At 37.8% G+C, this 24,057-nt stretch overlaps 3 protein-coding genes across 3 annotated transcripts; 2 read left to right on the forward strand and 1 right to left on the reverse strand.

Moving 5' to 3' along the window:
• Positions 1 to 2,483: 2,483 nt before the first annotated feature.
• Positions 2,484 to 4,680, forward strand: GRF6 (growth-regulating factor 6). Its single transcript, XM_089612469.1, has 4 exons — positions 2,484 to 3,211; positions 3,312 to 3,744; positions 3,864 to 4,204; positions 4,312 to 4,680. Exons 1-4 carry the CDS (start codon positions 3,028 to 3,030, stop codon positions 4,317 to 4,319), a joined length of 966 nt encoding a protein of 321 aa, XP_089468595.1. The 5' UTR covers positions 2,484 to 3,027; the 3' UTR covers positions 4,320 to 4,680.
• Positions 4,681 to 5,684: 1,004 nt separating this feature from the next.
• On the reverse strand, positions 5,685 to 15,245 carry ELF8 (binding protein). The gene is made up of 24 exons (XM_089611676.1): positions 14,982 to 15,245; positions 14,825 to 14,891; positions 14,530 to 14,724; positions 13,618 to 13,718; positions 13,270 to 13,323; positions 12,997 to 13,113; positions 12,835 to 12,898; positions 12,504 to 12,718; positions 12,034 to 12,118; positions 11,805 to 11,905; positions 11,587 to 11,679; positions 11,016 to 11,084; positions 10,798 to 10,890; positions 10,403 to 10,669; positions 10,120 to 10,200; positions 9,867 to 10,025; positions 9,385 to 9,480; positions 9,076 to 9,177; positions 8,854 to 8,961; positions 8,541 to 8,765; positions 7,489 to 7,761; positions 7,323 to 7,394; positions 6,763 to 7,077; positions 5,685 to 6,412 (listed from the first exon to the last, which is right to left on the reverse strand). The coding sequence occupies exons 1-24, from the start codon at positions 15,120 to 15,122 to the stop codon at positions 6,263 to 6,265; spliced, it is 3,243 nt and encodes a 1,080-aa protein (XP_089467802.1). The 5' UTR covers positions 15,123 to 15,245; the 3' UTR covers positions 5,685 to 6,262.
• Positions 15,246 to 17,234: 1,989 nt separating this feature from the next.
• LOC149400105 (uncharacterized) lies at positions 17,235 to 17,894 on the forward strand. The gene has a single exon (XM_089610387.1). The coding sequence runs from the start codon at positions 17,235 to 17,237 to the stop codon at positions 17,892 to 17,894; it is 660 nt and encodes a 219-aa protein (XP_089466513.1).
• The last annotated feature ends 6,163 nt before the right edge of the window (positions 17,895 to 24,057 follow it).

Here is a 24,057-nt window from a genome sequence, read left to right on the forward strand (position 1 = left end):
CCCACACAGTGCACTGCTTTTGTACAACTGCCAAAAGTTTGCATCACTTAATTAGTTACCGCAATATATTTTACTTACATAATTTCACAAAAATAATATTTATCATATTCATCGCCACCATTAAAATATATGTACTATATCAAAATAGAAAGTACTCTGCATACAACCAGGTTTTAACGTGATAAACCTGAAATTTTGACAAATAATAGAGAAGCAACCTAATACACAAGACTGTCACATTTGATTCCCATAATTAGTTTTTCTTTTTTTCTTTTTTCTTGCCCACCACACGATGAATAAAAAACTTTACATGCTCATCCACTCCCTTTTTTTTTTTTTTTTACTCTCTGGTCGAGCTCACTAATTAGATTGTATAACTTACATAAATTCGTCACGTGCAAACTCACTATTTAGATTGTCTAACTTGGAAGGAAAAGTATCAATCTTTACCTGAAAAGAAAAGAAAAAAAAAGAGATATATATATATATATATATATATATATATATATATATATATGATAATTTTTCCATCCACACATGCTTGAAGAATAAACAAAAGTTATTATATAATATATTTATCTCGTGGTTGAATCTTTCGAAATTCTTCCCAAAATTCAAGGACGGTGGTACTTTGCGTTTGTTAAGTGACAATCTTATTAGATGAACAAAGACACTAATCAATAAATTATGAGGCCCAATTTATGTGTCATGTAATTATTCTTTTTCCTTTTAATTTTTTTATATGTTCCTTCAAAAACAAAAACAAAAAGATTAAACATGTTAGTACAAAATGGTATGTGTGAAAGTATCATGAGGTTCCATCTTAAAACCAATTGGTAATGAGAGGAGTAACCAATGACCTTTATAAGCTCTTGTTAGTTCTCATTCACTTTCGATGTGGGATTCCTAACATGCCCCCTCAAGATGGCGGCTCTTTGCGTTCGCTCATCTTGGGCCGAATCCCAACGATTGGATCGGATACCCGTTTGGGCTTAATGGGCTCTGATACCATGTGAAAGTATCATGGGGTTCCATCTTAAAACCAATTGGTAATGAGAGGAGTAACCAATGACTGTTAGTTCCCATTCACTTTCGATGTGGAATTCCTAACAGTATGAACTCTATTTAAAAAAAAAATTAAAAAGAAGATAAGAACATCCGAATTGTGAACCATGACATTAGACAGTTCAACTTTAATTTAAGCAAATTAATACACATATCAAATTAAACTATTAAATGAGAAGCGTTTTGACTTCATACCACAAAATCGCTTTAAAAAACCATATATTTTCATATTCGTGTTGAAACCACATGATGTACTTAAGTCAAAACAGTTATGATGAGAAAGCCCTATGAAATGACAATGGAAGTAAGTATATACATATATATATATATATATATATATATATATATATATATAGAGAGAGAGAGAGGGAGAGAGAGCGCTAAATTGCCATGAATGCATGGTCTCTCGTCTCGTGGAGCAAAAAGTTGCCACGATCATATGACCACAAAGATTGAAAAATGTGTCTTATTCTTATAACTATTTTGCGGGGTGATAAAATTAACGTTTCAGTCAAAGTTACAATGTGGATGGTTTGGTTCACATAAAAAGACAAACAAAGCAACGAGCCAATATCAGTTTCACACAGGCATAGCACAACCATTGAAAGCCAAACTGTGGAAAGGAGAAAAAGATAAATAAAAGCAAATCTGCAATAATTAACAAGACAGTAAATAAGGAAGCAAAAGTCTGAGACTTGTGAGGGGTCCGCTTATTTTAGTGCTCAAGACATTTCATCAGAACTCCCTGAAACAGCACATACCTGCTCTGAAAGTCTCTGGATTTGCATTTTATAAATTTCCCAAATCGTAAAAAGGTAAAATTGTAAGTGAGCCGAGCTCTACTGGCTACTGAGGTAAAGGCAACAAAAAAAAAAAAAAAAAAAAAAAGAAGCAAAAGGGTACGAGATGAGAAAGAGTTAGTAAGTAGTAATAGTGCTATTGTGAGTTGTGACTGATGCAAAAAAGAAAAAAAAAAAAGAAAGAAAGTAAGCAGTAGTAAAAGCCTCAGAACCGTACCGCTCTCACACAGACCAACTCTTGTAGTCTGATATATATATATATAGTACACAACCACCCAACATAATACATGATAGATAGATATATGAGTGATGCTATTCGGCCCGATTCACGAGCCCGAACGATCTTCTCACGTGATGACACGTGACAATTTGTTGTCACGTGTCATCACGTGAGTGGATCGTTCGGGACTCGTGAATCGGGCCGAAAATCAATTTCTATCTATTGCATTTGTATTGCAAAAGGGAACAACTGAATTAGTTATTAAAAAATAATTATCGAAATATTTACAAAAAAAAAAAATTAATATAATTTGTAGGGTAATTATTTAATTTTTATTTTATTTTTTTTTACCAATCCATTTAGTAAATGTTAAAAAGAAATGATATAGTTTTATGGGTTTCCGTAGAGGTGTCAGGGACAAGAACTGCTTAGAGTGCAGAATGTGGCAGAAGGGAACCAGAGGCGTCAGAGATGGTTCAGAGTCATCACAATATATGAGAGCAGAGAGGGACAGACAGAAATATATAATAAAATAATAATAAAAAATATTTAAAATTTGAGAGAGAGAGAGAGAGAAGTGGGCACTGGGCATGCAAGCAGTATATGATATGATCAGAACCATTAGTTCCATCCATGTACACACACACAAGATTCTGCAGCTGAATGGTCCCTGAAATAAATATACCTATTCTACTCTAAAACCCTTCTCTTTCTCTCTCCGTAGATGTAATAATCACAACACACATACACGGAAACACTCTACTGTTTTCCTCTGTTTCATTTCAGCAAGTACCAAGCCTTGTCTTCTTATCTCTCTTTTCCTTTGCCTTTAAATCAAAGCCTTCTTCTCCTCTGCTTCTTCCTTCTGCATTGTATAAGCTTTACAATTTACATATCAAAAGTTGAAAAAAAAATAAAGAAGAAGAAGAAGAAGAGAAGAGCATGAACAACAAGTTCCCATTCACATCGACGCAATGGCAAGAGCTTGAGCACCAAGCTCTGATCTTCAAGTACATGGTCTCAGGGATTCCCATCCCTCCAGACCTTCTCTTCGCCATCAAAAGAAGCTTCTTGGACCCAAACAACAACAAGCTCCTTCTTTCTCACCACCCTAACCCTCAACATGGTATAACAACTAACCCACTCAACTCAAGACTCTTTTAACTGTCTTATATGATACGATGATACGATTTAGTAATATTATTCTGTGGTTGTGTGCTCAACAGTTGGGTGGAACTGCTTTCAGATGGGTTTGGGAAGGAAAGTAGATCCTGAGCCAGGACGGTGCAGAAGAACAGACGGCAAAAAATGGAGGTGTTCGAAAGAGGCGTTTCCCGAGTCAAAGTACTGCGAGAGACACATGCACAGAGGCAAAAACCGTTCAAGAAAGCCTGTGGAAGTTTTCAAAACTACGACCAATACCAGTACTAATACTCCTCCTCCAATGCCATCCAGCAAAAGTAATAGCAACAGTTTCCATTATTACCCTTGCAACAACAGCAACGGAGAAGTCAACGCCCATGTCGTTGACCAAAGCCCTTCTTTTGCTTACCAATACCACACTTCTTCTTCTTCTTCTTCCTCTTCCGCGTCGCGGCCGAGCGGGGTGAGCAATAATAATAGTACGTCCTTGCTTTTCGACTCCGATGTTGGTATGAGGTGAGTGAGTGAGATTATTACAATGTTAATGTCTCTGATAGTTTGTTTGTTTGTTTGTTTGTGGTGATTGTTACGTTGTGTTTATTTATTATTTTATTTTTTTTGTTGGTCGGAAAAAGGAGGAATAGATACGTGTACAACAATGGTGGGGTGAAAGAGGAGGTTGACGAGCACGCGTTTTTCTCGGAAGAGCCTTCGAGAGATCATCGGAATATTATTGACGATTCTTGGCAGCTCACACCGCTCACGATGAGCTGTTCTTCTTCGACTCAGATCCGCGATCACGGAAGAGAAGACCATTCTCAGAGGACCATCCACTTCTTCGATGACTGTCCGGTCAAGGAAAAGGGCTCGTGGCTTGACTTAGACGACAAGTCGTCTAACAATACCACCACACAGCTCTCTATCTCCATGCCCAAGTCCTCCTACGACTTCCCTATCTTTTCTAGCGCTCGTAATGGTAAATCATTTGTGATTTAACTCACCTTTCTTCTACTCTTTTTGGGCCCTTTGTTTGCGTTGGACGGAGAATCATGGCTAAATGTATTTTTTTTTTTTTGGGTGCAGGTGATTGATTGAGTTATGCTGTACTGGTTTGTCTCCGAGGGATTCCAAAATTGTACTTAAAGACTGGTCGTGGTTTTTTTTTTTTTTTTTTTTTTTTTTTGGCTGTGAGAGGTTCGGGGGAGTACTTGGTCTCTCCTCCTTGTCTTTTCCTTCTTTTGTGTTTCGCTTATCTTCTTTTTAAGTCTAATGCATATGTTTTTGCGTTCTTTTTTTAAATTTAAATTTAAATTATGTTTAGTGAAGAATCCAATGTGGTCAATATCTATGTATGTTTATGTTCCACTGTTATTTCATTACAATATATTTTGTCTTCCCTAGTCTTATCAAAGCTTTCCGTCTATTATTCTTATAGCTAGAGCCACATTTGAGGGTTCCTATAGCCCCACGACTTTGCTAGTATGTCAGTTCTGACCCCTACTGGGCTCAATGAAGTTATGTTGACAATATATATATATATATAAGATCTAAACTCGCTTCTTTAAAAAAAAAAAAAAAAAAAGAGAGAGAGAGAGAAGACTCAAACTCGCTTTTGAAATTAGGCATTAAATTCTCTTTTATCGATTCTACATATCCTAAACAAGAGGACTGTGATCCAAAAATACATGGGGATAGCCTCTATGGTTCGTGTGAAGTCATTTAACTCTTTTGTACGAAGTATTGCAGCGTCTCATAGATGCCATAAGAAAGTACATTATACAATACATTTCACAATGAACTTGCTTATGGAGGTTTGATGAGTAGAAGTAGAACTAGAAGTAAAAAAAATCTCATTTCGGTGATAGTGATAAATAAGCATTTAAAATATAAAATTTATGTCAAAGGAAGAAAAGGGTAGATAATAACTAGGGAACATATCTAGAGTACCACTCGTGTTTAATCGAAATGCGAGATTTATCCCCTCTATTTCTAGAAATATCAGACATATCCCTTCAGTTTAATATAAATGACATATACATCCCTTAAAAAAATGTTATATTATAAATATCACATTTTTCGTTTATTTTTTACAAAAATAATTTGAACTCCTCAAAATACCCTTAATAAAATAAATATTTATTTACTATTTTCTTTAAAAAAAAATCAAAATCTCTTTTTATAAAAAAAAACCTTAACTTTTTATAAAGAAATTTTTTTAATTTAATTTTTTTGTATATATAATAGAAGATAAAAAATTATTTCATTAAGGGTATTTAGGGGATTTCAAATTATTTTTTTGTAAAAAATAAACGAAAATGCTTATATTTCTAATATAACATTTTTTTAGGGGATATATTTGTCATTTATATTAAACTGAAGGGATATGTCTGATATTTCTAAAAATAGAGGGGATAAATCTCGCATTTCAATTAAAAACAAGGGATAGTCTTGATCCCTAATAACTATTAGAAAAAGTAGGTATGAAGTTACAAGACTATACATGTGGTGCAATAAATCTAGACTGCAAAAATCAGTAGTAGTACAGTAGAGTGCACGACAATTATTCGGTCACTAACAGCGCAGAGGAGATGTGTCTGACACAAAAGCAGACAGTCCAAAATGGTATCAGACTCAGAGAGAGCAAAGTGAGTGGGTCTGTCATCTGTCATCTGTCATTTGTCATCTGAGTGGTTGCGTTAATCCGAAAAGAGCAAAGAAGTGATGGCAGACTTCAGACTTGCACAGCCTTTGCAGCTTCAAAAGACTTCCACTTTAGTCAGTCACCAGAGAACTAATCTGCTTTCCTTGTCCTCAGCCTCACTCACTCACCCACCCAACATGCCTCCTCTTGTCAACACTAACAATAAAGACACAGATTAATTTGAATTTTCAAGTCCAGTTTTTTTTCTTTTGCCCAAGGAAATGAAACCCTTTGCTGACATGATAAACCCCAGTTACACAATATCCTGCTTTTAGGTAAACAGTCTCTAGAGAAAATGAAGTGTAATAAAATCCAGAACGGTGAATGACTCGCTCATTCGTCGTCGCCATTGATGGCACCTTCTTGGTCCTGATTTGCGAAATTTTCCGTAATCTCACCGGGCTCCGTCTGCTGGGGCCCTACTTGGTCCTCGTCATCGGACTCTGACCATGCACGTTTCCGTCGATTTGCTGGCGCGGCCGCCTTCATTACAAAATCAAGGATTTGTAAAACACACCACAAAGTTCGGATGGGAATAAACAGACCCAGTTACAAAATTATGCATTAACCCACTTATTTAACCGAGTATTGAATTGAATTGAATCCTCTTTCTGTTTTAATCAATTAACTATATATATTGTGGGTTAAAAATGAAAGCAGTTTAAGCAAGAAACGAAAGAGTGTATTTGTCTGGTTCAGGCATCTCAGATTTCTATGTATAATTTATTGCCTTTATTAAGCAAGAAACGAAAGAGAATATGTACCGGGTTATTTTTATGTATGTATTTATTGCCTTTATTAAAACTTTAAATAAAAAAATAAGGATTTCTCACCTCTTCCTCTGCATCTGAATCTTCTAATCCAGTTGCTGCAAGAGGATCAGGGGCATTTTCTTCGGCAAAATCGTCTTGATCATTGAGCCGACCATCGGACTCCCCGTAATTTAACTTGGCGTCTTCATCTTCTTGTTCATACTGGTCGTCCATCGTCTCAGCTTCGGCGTCCTCTGGCTCGTACCGTGACCGTTTGTCCTTCTTTCTCCTCTTTCCACCTTTTCTCCTCCTCTTTTCACTTTGCCCACCTTCTTCATCATCGCCTTCTGCTCTATCCCTGCGCTTAGACCCAGATGTGCTGCTCTTCCATTGCTCCTGGTGAAATTAACAAATTAATTATAAAAAAACGTCAGAATGGATGACCTCGAACGTATCTTGTCAACCACCTTGAACGATACAAAATTTCCAGCAAACATCTCATTACATCTTTAGACTTGTCAAAGCAAAGTGAAGTGAAATGCGCATGCGATTAAGATATATCACCATTCAGGAAGAGCTAACATAAGTGCAAATTATACAATAAGCAAGGATCAGTGACTACAGTTCAGTTGAGATTTTACCTTTATTCGTTCAAAATGTTCCTCTTGCTGCCTCACCTGCTTCAGCTCATCCTCTCGCAATCTCCTTTCCAACTGATTCCGACAAAGTAGTCATTTTTCTAAAATACTTAGTCAATTGCACATTTATCATATAAAAAAATTACGGGTAAGAGCTTGATCGAAAGACCTGAAATTTTCTTTGTTCTTCAGCTTTACGACGGGCTTCTTCAGCCAATGCCATCTGACGGAGAGCTTCTTGTTTGTGCCTGTTTTTCTGCTCTTCGTGTTCAGCATTTTTCAGATGAACTCTTGCGGCTTCCAGTAAGTGCTTGCAGTAATCGACATGAGTTTCAATTTTCTTCTCATCAAACCCATAAAAGTGAAGGTTTGAAGCAGCAAAGGCAGACAACTGTTTAAATACACGAACAGCATTCCCCAACTCCGACACTGTTAGACGCACCTATAAATTTTCATACACAGAAAGTAGAAGAAAAAAATATAAATAATTTAGAAATAAATTCTTCAAACCCAAAATATAAAAGATTGCCCATATACAAGTTAACAAACATTCAATGGCCACCCCTAAAGACAACGAAGCTTTGTTTCTTAGAACTATCTGTTAAGATGACTATCACTTTTCTATTGTCTAACATTGCCCACGGTATCTTTTGACCATCGTCAACTGTATTCTCTTTTCTTTAGCATCTCCAATTTACCTCTGCCTGAATTAACCATATAACCTCTTCATGAACGACGCACCTCATTTTTAGTTTCATTTAAGAGTCGATAGCCACAAACTCTAGCATGATTTTTTTTTTTTTTTTTTACTAAGCCCACATCCAAGCATTCCTACCCGCTAGTCCAACCCATTGGGGTTATATTATAACAGTCCCTAACTATTCTGTGGAAAACGGTGTGTAGCTGCTCCAATCTTAATGTAGCATAAATCATCTAAATTAACAAGATCTCAACTTAAATTATAATCAATGGCAGGGTCGCATAGCCCGCAAGTCCCTAGCTACGTGGGTCGAGCTTTATACGAACTAGAAATCATGAATAGAAATTTTGAAAAGCATTATTTGAACAAATAGGCAGTTCAAATCCCCCTCTATAATTTATTTCCGCTTCTTAGGTCACTGCTTAAAGCACATTTGAGCATGTGTATGGGAAATCTGGTAGAAAGTGAGGAATGTTTTTGGACAAGAAAATCTATCACAAGCAAAGAAGAGGAAGATAAACCTCATCCGCAGTCCTCTTTTCCTTTTGCAAGGTTAAAGCTGAGAACTTCTGCATCACAACACCGGCATCAAACCTCAGTGCATAATTTGATGGATTCAAATGGATTGCTCTCAGCAAAGTCTTTTTGCACTCTTGCCATTGTTCAGCTTCGTAATGTGTACGAGCTAGATAGAGAAAAATCTGAGAGTCCGTGTTGTAAAAAAATTTCCTGAGGCAGTTTTGATACTGCAGTAGCATCAACACACCCAAATGGTTACGAAAGAGAACAAAGTAAAAAACATTGAGATGTACAATGTAAATACAAATGACCAACCATTTTGACAGCCAATGCGAAATTTCCTTGAGCGAAATAAACATGGGCCAAATTTATCCAAACATCTGGCATTTGGACAAAAATGCTTCCACTGGCAGCTTCTTGAACCTAGAGCAGTAAACATAGGTAACGATAACGCCCTTACAAATTAAAATCAAACATTTATCCGATGATAGTTAAAAGAGTGGAGGTTAAAAAAAACATGAAGAAAACTACACGTGCCTGAGTGAAAATATCTTTTGAAACATCAAAGTGACCCTTTTCAGCAAATACAACTCCCGCACCGTTAGCAGCATATAAATTGGCAGAATGTTGGGCCAGAACCTGCAAGCATGTAAAGTTTGAATACCTTACAGACCTTATCCTCTGTTCTTTTAACACAATAGAATACACGAAGAAGAAAAAACTATCCTACTGAGAATTCAGGAATCTGGAGGACACATTCTATATCACCACTAAAAGGCACGACTTGGAATACTTAAGGGAAGAAAATGAAAGAAAAAACGGATACAAAAAGAATGCATCATTTACCTTCGTGTAAAGTTCCTTGGCCTTTTCTAAATGAGTCGCTTCCAACTTGGGATTTCTTTTCTCGTTACGGACAGCAGCAAAGTAGTTCCAGTTACCCTGAATTATAAAAAAAAAAGGATCCAGTGACTATCTAGCCATATGAAACGTTAGAAATTTTGAAATAATCAACGTTTCGTTAATTTTTTGTAAATACCCACGTAAATCTATTTACGCTATAAAAATAATAAAAAACGCAGAGTAAATTTCTAGTAAATATGACTATCTACGAAATATTTACAACAGTTTTTGGCTATTTCCGAGAAATTTACAAAATGTTGGCTAAAACGCAAACGCTTATGTTTATGTGGCTTATATCGCTAATTTTTTGTAAAAAAAATGTGTGAAACAAAGATTATATACTTAACTACAACATATTACAAGTTTCAGAACATTTTTAGCTCTAGGATAGTAAAAGTTCTAAGAGCTCTCGAGCATTGACAGACCAGAGAAAGTGTATCATATGAATCCTTTCCCTCTGTAGCTTCACTAGCCGAACGGAGAGTTTCTTTTGCCTTAACCCAATCATCATTCTTCAACTCCAAGTCCCCAAGCATAGCTAATGCTTTTGGGCACTTTCCATTCACCTTTAGGGCATCATTTACCTATTTAAAGAATTTATTTGAGTGTTTCATTAGAAAGAGAATGAGAAACAGAAAGAGAAACTGAAAACAGGAAGAGTTCTAATGGGTAACCAACCAATTCAATGCTCAGTTGAGTGTTGTTTCGAGCTTTTGCAATAGCAGCGAGCCTCAGGTAAGAGTCTATGTAGTCTGGATACTGCAGAGATATTATAAATGAGTTGAGCAAACAAAACCTCAAAACACAATAGGAGAAATACATTAACTGGAGTACCAATTGAAGCATCCGCAGGAGAAAAAGAAAATATGTGTGGCTACTAAAATCAAGTTAAGATCTGTAGTCTACTTTAAGGTAAGAAAAATCTCTTTGCACTAGACCAAATACAAGGGCATAAGAATACCTTGAATAAAATAAGACGGTACAAAATGCTTGCAGTTTCACTATTATGTAACTGCTCAAACAGTCTTGCCATGTTAAATAGTGCTGTAACTTTATTCCAAGGCAAATCGACAGCATGACCTTCCTTCTCAAGTTGCTGAAACAAATGCATGTGTTTGTGTTGAAGGATAGATGCCCTAGCCTCGACAGGTGGGAAGTTTTCTTTGCCATCAATAAAAGCAAGCCAAATTCCATCACCTAGTGCCTCCCTAAATGTTTGTTGAGCAAGCTGAAACCAAAAGAAGAAGAAAAAAAAATCAAACCAAATTTTAAGAAAAGATGTTCAAACGATATCGCTTTGAGAATCTTGTAAGGAAATTTTAATTCACCAGACTCTACTTCAGTGAGTATTCAAACCTCGAATTCTCCCCTTTCAAAATGGAGAACTCCAATATTATTGAGCACTTCAATGGGTATATCTTCACCTGCCTTTTTTAGAAGCGTACGGGCCTACAACAATTTTCAGAACATTGATATTTCCAAATGAAAAAAAGGGGGTGATAAAATAGAGAAATGAGCCTTGATAAGTAAATGAAGATAAGTCTCTCGTTAGGAAGTAAGAGATAACTTCTTACAGTTTTTAAAGAATCCAGAGCAGCTGCTGCATCTGATGAAATTAATAGCTCCCCTAAGTCAAGGAATGCCTGTATTAATAGAAGTCAAGTCACTAAAATGAACTACAGGAACACAAATTTCAACGAGTCGTCTTTAAACATGTATCACGTACAACCATGATCTATATGCATGGTGCTAGCATAAAGTTTTTTTTCCCCTTTTTGGTGGGGTTATAGAAAAGTTTTTACGTGAGTTTTTCATGACTGAACCCACAACCACATCTAATACAAAGATTCAAAGGCCACCAGATAGCCATTCTTAGAATGACTCTATCGACATGTTTATCAGCTATTCATATGTGTATACCCCAAACACAACAAGAGGAATATATGATCACCCAGAGGAACCTTGATTATCAATAGAAACATATTATCTCATTCATTTAAAACAAGCACCAAAAATACATAAGTGTCAGGACTCCGATAGCATCAGAACAAGTACGGGACTTGAGGGGGGCTTTGATATCGTATGCAAAAACGCTCTAAACATTCCACAATCTGCCCAAAGCAATATAACAACGCGATAGATCACCTGGGCATCACGTGGGTCATTTTTTGTAGCCTTCCTTACATATTCCTGGGCCTTTTCTGTTTGACCCAACTGCATATATATCTGTCCAAGAACCTATTGGGAAAGGGGAAAAAAAAAAAAAAAACAATTAACTGCAGTCTCTTGGATAGTGGGCTCAACTTTAGATTGATAATGCTCTTCAACTTCAAATTCCAATAGGACTCGCTATTGTAAATCACCTTCAAAGTCTCACAATTGTCGGGGTAAGCCTCCAAAACCTTCTCAAAGTTTCCTAATGCACTTTTAGAATCTCCAAGCTCCAATTGTACCTGCCCTAGGCCTGAGGAAAATGCCATCATTATAAAATTAAAATCATCCTAACTGTGCATGTGTGGTTATACAAATATTCTTTTACATAACATATTAGATGTTTCGTGATAGAAAACTAAATAGAGTGATGTTACCAACCATAATAAGGAAATACAAATTCAAGGGGCTTATTGATGCCCTTTACAGATCGCATGTAATAAAATCCAGCCTTTTCATAGTCCCCCTGAAATCCAGCAATAAGAATGTCAGCAGGATAGAAACATGAAATGAAAGGTTCAAGCAAAGGGTAAAAGGAAAAATGAAAAGATATTTTACTCGAAGAAAAAAAAATGAAAAGATATATAGGGAATATGTTAAAGCTGAAAACATAAAGTTCCAAAAAGAAAATATCCTCTACCATCACTTGAAAACAAACTTCGTAGAATTTTATGGCCAGAGACTTGTTGTCGGAAAGCAAATATGAGACCAGCATTCTTATTAATCAATTCACAAAGCTAATTTTGAATGTTATTTCTAGCTGTAAAGAACATAAGCATTTTCTATAATTTATTCAAGGCTGGAGTGGTATGCAAAAGAGAATACAAGAGTATGGGTATTTCTTGTCCCACCTTGCTGTGGTAACACCGCGCTAAATTATAGTAGGAATGTGACTTTATGAGTACATGATTGCTAGCAGCGAGTGCAGTTTCAGTCAATTGCTCCACCACGAAGTGTTGACCCGTGAAGAAAAAATGATTTGCTAAATAATTTAGAGCTATTGCGCAGTATGGATATATCTCAAAAGCTCTCTGCATATATACCATCCCTTTCCTAATTCCAGAAGCTGAAGATATATAGGACTGCATTAGAATCAGACTGAAAGGTTTTTAAGTAAATTATGACTACGGGGCACATTCAATTAACAAAAGGGTCGTTTTCCTAAGTATTGATAAACGGCACCTTCATGTGTGTTTAACTCCATAATCGCCAGTGCAACAAGAGCCTCAACATTTTCTGGATCTAACTGCAAGAATTAACATTAACCATAGCCAATGGGATCAGTTAGAAAGATGCAGAGTATGAGTCATCCTTGCACATCAACAATTGGCTATAAGTGCTTGCCTGCAAAACACGTAGAAATGCCTGCCGGGCTTTTTCATGTTGACCCAATTTATAACGACAGAGACCGATGCCAAGTCTTACAGCAGCTGGACAGCCGGGATTAACTTGCAGTGCCCTCTTTCCAGAATTTAAATGATAAAGTCAGCAAATATCAATTTTCACCATGATAGGGTGTGCATACTTATGCAACGAATTTCGTAGAGAAGTTCACAAGAAGTTGCAATCAATGTTTTCTTTTAGTACTATCAGATGGTAAAAACAATAAATGCAAACCTTGTACAGCTCCAACGACTCGGAAAACTGCCCTCGGTTATACTGAACACATGCCTGCATGATTCGGAACAAGACAAGTTAAAGTAAACAAATAAAGAATTCCACCAAAAACATATCTTCTCTACTCAAGCTAGCTTTAGATTAAGTATACAATACTCTACGCTCTATTTTAACCATAAGTTCCCAGTCCTTCAGTATCACAGAAAGAATTTCCTAATCTAGTGATATTAGAAAGTATCAATTATATTAGAAAGTATCAATTATCAATAATTGGGCATAAATGCACAATTAATAACTATTCGTACAAAAATTCGGTAAAAGTTGGGCTTTATCACCAATGTGACGTACCTGACCCAGTAGCGCAGGTACACTATCACGATCTCCATCTAAAACAATCTTGAATGCAGCAGATGCTTGATCTACTTCACCTTTTGCCAATAAAAGCTGTCCTGTGAATAAAAACAGGCTAAGACCTTTAAAACTCAGACATAACTTGAACGTGTTACCCAATCAAGGGACAAATAAATTATGAGCATTTACTGAAAGTTCAGGAGCATAGGTTTGTAAAGCCAATCAAGAGTTCACTAATAAAATTTGGAGATCAAATGAGACTTATGATGATATATCGATTTTGAATTGATAGTTTATATTGAATGTGTTCAAACATGTAGAAATGAATGAATTCATCTCTGTTTTTCTTTTGTGATAGGAACAACAACAACAAAAATGTATACTTTTAAAATTCAACTCATGGTCAGACCTCCATTTTCAATCTTGTTCGACAGCATTAATTTTTTTAGAACTAGGGTTTAGTCCCTAAGTCCCCCGCCTGATTTCACAACATTTGCTAGGTGGGCACCTATAGAGGGGCTTGAACTCGGGAACTCTTGGAAATAAACCAAACGGTCTCACAACTACACAAACAGCTCTTATGTTTTGGTCTATAACATGAATAGAATCGAGCATAAACTTTTTAATTGGGGTCACCTTTCAAACAACAATTTTGTTAAAATTCGATTCTACATGTACATAATTGAATTGAGGTGAACAAACGGGGAGCTTAGTTTGGCAAAACTAAACAGTTTACAACGCCTAAGTCATAACAATTCCAAAATTCATACTAGTAGACTTCTTTGGGGTCAATAATTTTCTTACATATCTATTCTAATTAGGTTTATTGAGATGCACAGATCAAAGAAACATAAATGAGACAAATTATGGTTGTTAATGGAGCTATAATATGCTTCAAAGTTTGACTACCTTTTCCAACCCAAGTGGAAGGTTCATGCACATCGATTCTTGACGCTTTGTTGTAGTACTTCGTTGCCTGAATAAAATGTTCCTCTTTCTCTCTTTGTTTGGTCTCAATCTTACCAAGATAACTATAGTAAGCCCCTAAAGCGTTTAAAATAGCAATCCTCTCATATCGAATATCAGCATAGTATTCATCGATTTCTGCCAAAGAGATCAAACACAATCGAACCCTCTCAATAATTACAAAAATAACTAGATAATAAAAAAAGGCAAAATAAGACTTTAAGAGATCCAACATTACCAGGACTAGAACCTTCTTCCAAAATTTGGCAAAACTGTTCGCTTTTTCCTTGCTTGAAGTACTCTCTCTGTAGGTTTTATAGTCGCAACTGAGAATTGAACTTAAACGCAAATACTTAATCTGCAATAAATAAATAAATAAATAATAAAAATCGAACCGCGATGATGAGCCAGAGATCGAGAGGAGCTTGCTCAGCCTTGAGGATGTCAAGGATATCGGAAGCGTCTCTGGGAAGCTGATCAAGAGCCACTCTCACTTCCTCCTCCGAGTTCTGCACCGGTATGTACACGCACGTCATTGTTGTACGGTCTTCGGAATCGGAACCCTAGCTCTGTCCAGCTCTCGAACGTAGACGTTGCCAATATTTAAGAAAAACGAAACCAAAGTTAATAATAACAAGAGAGGACTCGTCGGATGCGTGGGCGAAAATTTGGATCTCTTCCGTTCTCACGCTTTCCCCTTTTGTTTTCTAATTTTTTTCATTGTCTTAAACGACGTTATAAATAAATCTATTGTTTTTCAGAAAAATCGTGTCGTTCGCATACATATCGTCGTTTAAGAGCAACATTTATAAGAGATAGCTTCGTCTGTTACCAAATCACTAACTTTTTCCAATTTCCCACTAAAGTCATAATTTGGCCACAAATGCCACTAACTCAAATGTACAACTACCCTTTTACCTTCCACTTAAATTTTTCTTACAACTTACACCAACTCTCCATATCCCGCTCATATCTCACATTAATCTCTCTCTCTCTCTCTCTCTCTCTCTCTCTCTCTCTCTCTCTCTCTCTCTCTCTCTCTTTCTCTCTCCGTCGGTCTCTAAAACCCTCGGTGTCTCTACCCCCACGACACCCAAACGTCACGCAGAGCCAAACGCCTACGAGACCCAAACGTCTACGAGACCCAAACGCCTACGAGTTCGTCGTCCAAGACCAGCCCGCGTAGAAGATCGTCGTCCAAGACCAGCCCGCGCAGAAGATCGTCGTCCAAGACCAGCTTGCACACAAGGTTTGTCTCGCATTTCTTCATTTCCCATAAATTTCGTGATTCAAAAAGTTCAAGTTCTACGTCATTTTGATAGTTTAAAGAGATTCAAATGTTCTCTTTGGTCTGGGTATGTTCACCAGTTAGTATGAAATCGTCAACATGAGTTCATTAATTGTTGACTTCAGATGTCAACAGTGGACGTCAACTGTTGACATCTGAAGTCAACAATTAATGATTTTGTTGACTTCAGATATCAACAATAGACGTCAACTATTGACATCTTAAGTCAACAAATAATTAATAACTCTGCCTATGCTTTTTGTACGCAGTGATGGCGGCTATTTATTTATTATTCAAGCACAGTGGAGCTTGGGTTGAACCTGGTTTTTATCATGAGAATGGATCTTTCGGAATCATGGTGCCGTATGAAGTTAACTTCGCTAGTTTGATGCAAATCATTTACGCGAATTTGGGCAAATCACCATCCACTCATACCATTGGTGTTGCATACGCGATGGCTGGTGCCATGAAACCTGTTGAGATAACCAATGACGCTACGTTAGAAGTTTATTTATATTTGAGGAAGAGGAGAGAATATGACACGGAGAAATTACAATTGATATTGGAAATAAATGAAATTCCATCCGGGCTCGATTCTCCAGGGGTTGGATCCACTCGCAACAGCCGTGATAGTGGTTGCGTTGGAAACCCGCCTAGAAGAGTTTCCGACATGCCATCCATACCCGAGGAGGGGTGTGGTTCGGTTCCAACTCCTGATTTGGTAATTCGTGGTACGTTCAGATTGGATGACATTAAGTTGCCAGACTATGAGACACAACGACAACGACAATGCTCTCCACCACGAAACTCGCCTCCACCTATAAATTCCCGATCCCCTCTTCCACCACGAAACTCTCCTCCTCCACCACGTAACTCCCCTCATCCACCACGCAACTCTCCTCCATCACCACGATCTCCTCCTCCACCACGCAACTCCTCATCCACTACGCAACTCCCCTCCGTCACCACGATCCACTCCTCCACCACGCAACTCCCCTCATCCACCACGATCTCCTCATCAACCCTCACAAAACTCTCTTCCTTCATCACCGTCTACGCCGAATTCACAGAGCGTCCCAAGTTCATCTACTAGGAAAGGCGCAAACATGGATGAGGCTATTATTTTATATGGTCATTCCCCCGTATTTATTGAGCGACATGCATTGTACAAGGATAAAAACTTTACTTGTTTTAATTTTCATGTTTTGGGTTCGACAACGACCACAGTTGTGCCCTGAACGTAAGACAAGGACGTCACCCGCAAGCAACGAGTACTGTAATAGGAGAGGTTGTGAAGCATAAGTGTATTGATCCAAGCGTGGGTATGTGCAAACCGAAAGAGATAATTAACTATATGCAAATGGATTACGGGGTGTCTATGTCTTACAAAAAAGCTTGGCGTTCCAGAGAGCAGGCTCTAAAGTTCCTCTACGGCAATTCCATAGAGTCGTACGCATTCTTACCTAAGCTAAGGTACATGATCGAGACTAAGAATCCATGTTCTTTATTTGACCTCGTCACTGGTGAGGGCGGCGTATTTATTAGTTTTTTCATGTCACTCGGCCCATGGAGAACGGGGTGGAAGTACGTAAGACCCGTGATTATCGTCGATGGTACTCATTTGAAGAACTATTACAAAGGAACGTTGTATACGACCTGTGTGATGGACGGAAACAAACAAATTTTTCCACTAGCCTACTGTATTGGTCTTTCAGAGTCTAACGAAACTTGGATTTACTTCTTCGCCAAATTGAAGGATGCAATTGGGGAACGGGAAGAGCAAGTATTTGTATCTGATAGGCACGCTGGCATAATCAATGGCATCAAGACGGTATTTCTGAACTATGATCATGGTTTTTGCATGTACTATCTTCACGGTAATTTGAAGACTACTTTAAAGGGGATTACGAAGGAGGTGAAGTTGAAATTTTACGGTGCCTCGAAGGCATACACTCAGCGGGAATTTGAAAGTTTCATGATCATGTTGGACGCTGAAAATCCCGAAATACGACGATACTAAGCTAAGGTACATGATCGAGACTAAGAATCCAGGTTCTTTATTTGACCTCGTCACTGGTGAGGGCGGCGTATTTATTAGTTTTTTCATGTCACTCGGCCCATGGAGAACGAGGTGGAAGTACGTAAGACCCGTGATTATCGTCGATGGTACTCATTTGAAGAACTATTACAAAGGAATGCTGTATACGACCTGTGGGATGGACGGAAAAAAACAAATTTTTCCACGAGCCTACTGTATTGGTCCTTCAGAGTCTAACGAAACTTGGATTTACTTCTTCGCCAAATTGAAGGATGCAATTGGGGAACGGGAAGAGCAAGTATTTGTATCTGATAGGCACGCTGGCATAATCAATGGCATCAAGACGGTATTTCTGAACTATGATCATGGTTTTTGCATGTACTATCTTCACGGTAATTTGAAGACTACTTTAAAGGGGATTACGAAAGAGGTGAAGTTGAAATTTTACGGTGCCTCGAAGGCATACACTCAGCGGGAATTTGAAAGTTTCATGGTCATGTTGGACGCTGAAAATCCCGAAATACGACGATACTTAGCTAATGATGTCGGGTATCAAAGGTGGGCACGATGCATGTTCAGGAGAAAGAGGTACGGTATCATGACGAACAACAACGCGGAAACATTGAATGCATTAAATGTAAAAGTCAGACAATTTCCAGTTTCGAAGTTGATGGATTGGCTGAGAGAGAGAAGTATGAAATGGTTTATGAACGTCGAGACGCTGCGGCAAAAACAAACACGCTCCTAACAAAAGTATACCATGCCAAAGCAGACAAGTACATTGCATACGCTGTTCGAATGGAGGTAAATGGTTTCTGACTTGTTTATTTCATACGCTAATTGTGATCTTCGACTTGTATTGACATGTATTGTTGCACATCGTATGGTCAACAACAGATATCAACAGTTGACAGATTTTGTTGACTTCAGATGTCAACAATTGACATCTATTGTTGACATGTAAAGTCTACAATTATTGTATGTTTCATGTTTTGTACAAGATTTTGATGAAATTATGTTTTCTACTAGGTGAGGCCATCATCAGTCGACGAGTTTGAGGTCGTAGACAGAGAGGGGATTGTATATGCTGTTAATTTAGAAGAGAGGACATGCTCATGTGGGCGATGACAGGCTCATAATTTTATTTGTGCACACGCAATCGCAACATGTCGAGTACGTAACCGTTAAGTTGAGAACTACATTTCCGAATTCTACTCTACGGAGTATTTGCGGGAAACCTACGCAGGTGTACATCATCCTCATGGCGACATTTCGAGTTGGAATATTCCCGCCGAGGTGGAGAATATCAAAGTTCTTCCGCCTCAACACAAAACACGTGCCGCCGGTAGGCCAAAAAAGAGAAGAATACCCTATCAAGGTGAAGATATTATTAGGCGCAAGTGTACGCGTTGCGGGCAAATCGGCCACAATCGTCAAACATGCAATAGTGCTACTCCTTTGTCCACGCAATAATTTCAGACTTCTTTATGATTTCCACCATTTCAGTGGTGACTCTTGTTGATTTCTTAGTTTATTGAGAACTTTATTTGTGATCTCCGACTTGTATGCAGATTTCAGACATCTAAAGTAAACAATTGACGGTAACTGTTGACATCAGATGTCAACAATAGACGTCAACTGTTGACATCTATACGTCAACAATTGACGTCAACTATTGACATCTATATGTCAACAATTGACGTCAACTGTTGACGTCTGATGTCAACAATTGTTTGTGATTTCTTATTGTTCTCCATCTAGATGTCAACAATTGATGTCAACTGTTGACATCTAGTGGACGAATTTAAATTTAGTTCTTCACTTAGGCATGCAATTCATAACATTACACATATATAAAACATAGTGTAAATAGACATATTAAGCAGTTTCAGGCATTCAAGTCATACAAAAACTCATACACAAATATAAATATTACGAAGTTTAGACCAATGATGTGGGGAATTCATCGTCAGAGTCATTTCTTGTTAATCTTCATCCTCCTATAGTAGAGGAGTTTCTCTCTCTGGATTTTCAGCATAAACAGTCATGTCCCCTTGGGCACGACTTCCATAAAATCTCATTTTTTCTTCAACTGAGTCTCTCAGTCGTCTCCGAGGATTTCTTTCATAACCCTTTCGAGATACATGATCGGATCCGATTCAGTCTCACTACAAAAAGTATTCAAGTACCATATGTACTCAGCCTGGCTCATTTGAAACTCCGTGAGTTGTGCATCACCGAGTTCCGATCCGCTTGCCTTATTAACATCAATTGACTACAATTTTAGTAATTGTCTACAATTATAGGTATGAATGTCTACAATCATAAAAAATAATAACAAAAAATCAGCTTTGCTTGGCATCAAAATGTACCTCATTTTTAGAACATTTTCTCTTTCGGGGCTCGAAGTCGTCATAGCTTGTCACCGGAGATTCAATGGAGTGTTTTTCTAACATTTCTGCATTTTTTGACAATATTAGAGTCAACAACGTTCATTAGTTGTTGACATCAGATGTCAATAGTTGACGTCCATTGTTGACATCTAATGTCAACAACTGATGAGAGAAAATTACATCTAAACTCTACAGAGTTCATCAGTTGTTGACATTAGATGTCAACAATTGACGTCCATTGTTGACATCTAATGTCAACAACTGATGAGATAAATTGACTTCTAAACTCTACAGAGTGCATCAGTTGTTGACATTAGATGTCAACAGTTGACGTCCATTGTTGGCATCTAATGTCAACAACTGATGAGAGAAATTGACTTCTAAACTCTTCAAAGTTCATCAGTTGTTGACATTAGATGTCAACAATGGACGTCCATTGTTGACATCTAATGTCAATAACTGATGAACTTTTAAGAGTTTAGAAGTCAATTTCTCTCATCACTTGTTGACATTAGATGCCAACAATGGACGTCAACTGTTGACATCTAATGTCAACAACTGATGAACTCTGAAGATTCTTAACATACCCAAACAATATCCTAAAATTTTAACCACAAAATTTAGGGAAAAATCGAAACGAACCTTGTGCGCGACTTGGTCTTGGACTAAATCTGGAGTTTTGAGTTTGGCGTTTGGATCTCGTCGGCGTTTGGGTCTCGTCTGCGTTTAGAGAGCTGGTGCGAGAAAGATAGCTGGTCCTCGGGCTCCTGGGTTTCTTGGGTCTGGTGGCTTTGGGGTAAAGAAAGAGAAAGAGAAAGAGAGATAGATCGGGAAAAAACAGTCTGACGAGGGGACAGATAGAAGAGAGAAGAGAGAGTGAGAGAAAGAGATAGATTGACGGGAAGAGAGAACGAGAAAGATGAGAGATAAGACTGACGCGAAGAGAGAGAGAGAGAGAGAGAGAGAGAGAGAGCCAAATAGAGTGTTGGTGAGAGTGTAAGAATGTAAGAAGTGAATGGTAAATATGTAGTTTTGCATAGATGTTAGTGACATTGGTGTCCAAATTATACTTTGGTGAAAAATAGGAAAAAGTTATCACATAGGTAGTAGATGGGGCAATTTCTCTTTTATTAATGGAATACCATTTTTATATTATTAATGGATAATATTTTTACAAAATACTTTAATACAAGAATCCTTTAAAAATTATCCACTATAAAATTATTTTAATGTATATTATTTTTTTATTTTTTATTTTATATCCACTTTCTAATATTTTTGTATAAAAATACTAATGAACACTAGTGTCATAAATACATATAACTGTAATATATAAGAGAAATTAAGAATATAATTAATTTAATTAACGGAAGAGTTAAATTAATTAACTTCGATATGATTGATTATTCTCCTAATAAAATGAAACTTATGCTAAATCTTTAAAAAGAGGTATATGATGATGGACTATTCTCAACAAGTTTCGCTGCACCAGTCATCGCGTATGCAACACCAACACCAGCGGTATGAGTGGATGATGATTTGCGTGAATTCGCGAAAATAATTTGCATCAAACTAGGGAAATTAACCGCATACGGCACCATAATTCCGAAAGATCCTTATTCTACGTACATACCAGCTTCAACTCAAGTACCACTATGTTTGAACAATAAATAAATCTCCGACATCACTACGTATAAAAAATCATAGGCAAAGTTATTATTTGTTGACTTTAGATGTCAACAAATGTCATCATTTGTTGACATTGAACTCTACAAAGTCCATTATTTGTTAACAATAGTTGCCAACAGTTTATGACATTTGTTGACATCGTTGTCAACAAATAATGAACTTTGTTAAGAAAAAACAAATATCAGGTTTTTCCACAACGTACAAAAAACACGGCACCTTTAAACTACCTTTAAACCACAGAAAAGTTTGAAAGGGAAGAAAACACCGAACATTGATCTTCAACTTGAGAGAGAAAACGCAAATCTAGCCGTCGAATGTTGAACTAGAGCTTGGGCGAGGGTTTCAGAGACAATGATGATTTTAGAGACGTGAGGGTTACAAACAAAGAGAGAGAGAGAGAATAGAGACGCAGGAGTATCAGGAAGGACGCGCGATTTAGATGAGAGCCGATGGTTTCAGAGAAGAGACGCGATTTAGAGGAGATAGAGAAAGGACAATATAAATGCATAGCTGAATTTATTATCTTTGTTAAATGGTATCGCTATTAAATACTCATTAAAAGAGTGGTGGGGGATTGTAAGAAAATATTTCCATGAGGGTAAAAATGGTTACCAAATAGTCTCTCTCCAAAATTTAGTAGTACATTTGTTCAAATTAAGGTTTTAGTGAAAAATATGAAAATGATATGAAATGGTGGTAGATTTGTCAATTCCTCTTAATTTTATATATATATAAAAAAATTACTTACATATTTGTTATTTTGATTAAAACTGTGTGTTTTTTTTTTAATTTTTAAAAATATTTTTATATTTTTTATGATTATAATTTGGGCTTTTTGAGACACAGCTTATGCATTTTTCAAGCCCGGGCCGGGGGTCGGCGTTCGGCTGCGAGAGTCAAGGGCTTGATCCTGATTAGGCCTAAAGTCATATTTCTTAGCCCTTTCTGGCCCTCCAATAAAAGGGTTTGAGTCGGGCTCGAGCCCGAGCCTGGGTCTGGGCCTCGTTTGAGCTTGAAGAAGAAGGACCGAGCCGGCCCGACCATTTTGACATTGTTACTGTAAAGTGACATGTTGGGCTTTTTGCTCCATCATCTGATAATTTTTTTTTTTTTTTAATTATTGGAATGTAACGGAAGGTGGAATGTAAGAGGCCCAGTTAGGGCTTTTTCAAGCTTGGGCCCGGGACCGGTCTTCGGCCCCGAGAGTCGAGGGCTTGGTCCTGGTTTGGGCCTAAGGTCATATTCCATAGGTCTAACCTGGCCCTCTACTAAAAGAGTTTGAGTCGGGTTCGAGCCTGAGCCTGGACCTCGTTTGGGCTTGAAGAAGAAGGACCAAGCCGGTCCGACCCTTTTGACACTTTTACATTGTAAAGTGACATGTTGAGTTTTTTGCTCCATCGTTTGTTAATTATATTTTTTTTAATTATTAGAATGTATCGGAAGGTGGTGTGTGTAGGAGTGAAGTAGATCTCGGAGGGAATCGAATTGCGTTTATGCATGACTTTTTGTCGTTTTTGGATTGCGGGTTCATGTCGGAAGCTTCGAAAAGATGGTGGTTTAATTGGATTGCGAGGTGGTGGTCAATCTCGTTAAGGCGAAGATGGTCCCAACGACCTGATGCGGGTTTTATTATTGCGGATTTATAAACTTTGTTGATTGATTTTGTTGGTGTTATTTTATTTTTAGGAAAATTAGTATGAAAGGGCCAATTCAAACTAATTGTTTAGTAAAATAGCCATAGTTTCATTAGTTTGGTAAAATAGCCTCAGCCCCAACCTCGCTCAGCTCTCGGTCCTCAGCCCCGTCCCCGATCTGAGGAGCCCCAGCCTCGACGAGATCGACAACTCCGACCTCCGCCAGCGCATTGCCGTCATCTGCCGGAGCCACCACACTAGCATCGTCAATCTCCTCGGCGCCTCCGTCTCCGACTTTCTCGCCGGAGTCAGCCTCGCCGATTGCCTCCGAAACCCAAGAAACCCTAACTTCACCGTCCTCGACACTTGGATCTCGCGGATCCAGATAGCCGCCGACCTCGCGCACGGGATCGATCCAGATCCGGCGGA

This window comes from Urtica dioica, chromosome 4, assembly GCF_054948205.1.
Source record: "Urtica dioica subsp. dioica isolate 48M chromosome 4, U.dioica_male_clone48M_v1_H2, whole genome shotgun sequence".
NCBI classification, from domain to species: domain Eukaryota; kingdom Viridiplantae; phylum Streptophyta; class Magnoliopsida; order Rosales; family Urticaceae; genus Urtica; species Urtica dioica.

What these genes read in the sequence shown, in the direction of transcription:
- LOC149400105 (XM_089610387.1), top strand. Translation starts at nt 17,235, where the DNA reads ATGGATTACGGGGTGTCTATGTCTTACAAAAAAGCTTGGCGTTCCAGA.
- GRF6 (XM_089612469.1), top strand. Translation starts at nt 3,028, where the DNA reads ATGAACAACAAGTTCCCATTCACATCGACGCAATGGCAAGAGCTTGAG. An exon ending in CCACCCTAACCCTCAACATG is followed by an intron (nt 3,212 to 3,311) that starts GTATAACAACTA and finishes TGTGCTCAACAG; the next exon opens with TTGGGTGGAACTGCTTTCAG. An exon ending in GACTCCGATGTTGGTATGAG is followed by an intron (nt 3,745 to 3,863) that starts GTGAGTGAGTGA and finishes GGTCGGAAAAAG; the next exon opens with GAGGAATAGATACGTGTACA.
- ELF8 (XM_089611676.1), bottom strand. Translation starts at nt 15,122, where the DNA reads ATGACGTGCGTGTACATACCGGTGCAGAACTCGGAGGAGGAAGTGAGA. An exon ending in ACAATTGTGAGACTTTGAAG is followed by an intron (nt 11,680 to 11,804) that starts GTGATTTACAAT and finishes CTTTCCCAATAG; the next exon opens with GTTCTTGGACAGATATATAT. An exon ending in ACCGTCTTATTTTATTCAAG is followed by an intron (nt 10,201 to 10,402) that starts GTATTCTTATGC and finishes ATATCTCTGCAG; the next exon opens with TATCCAGACTACATAGACTC.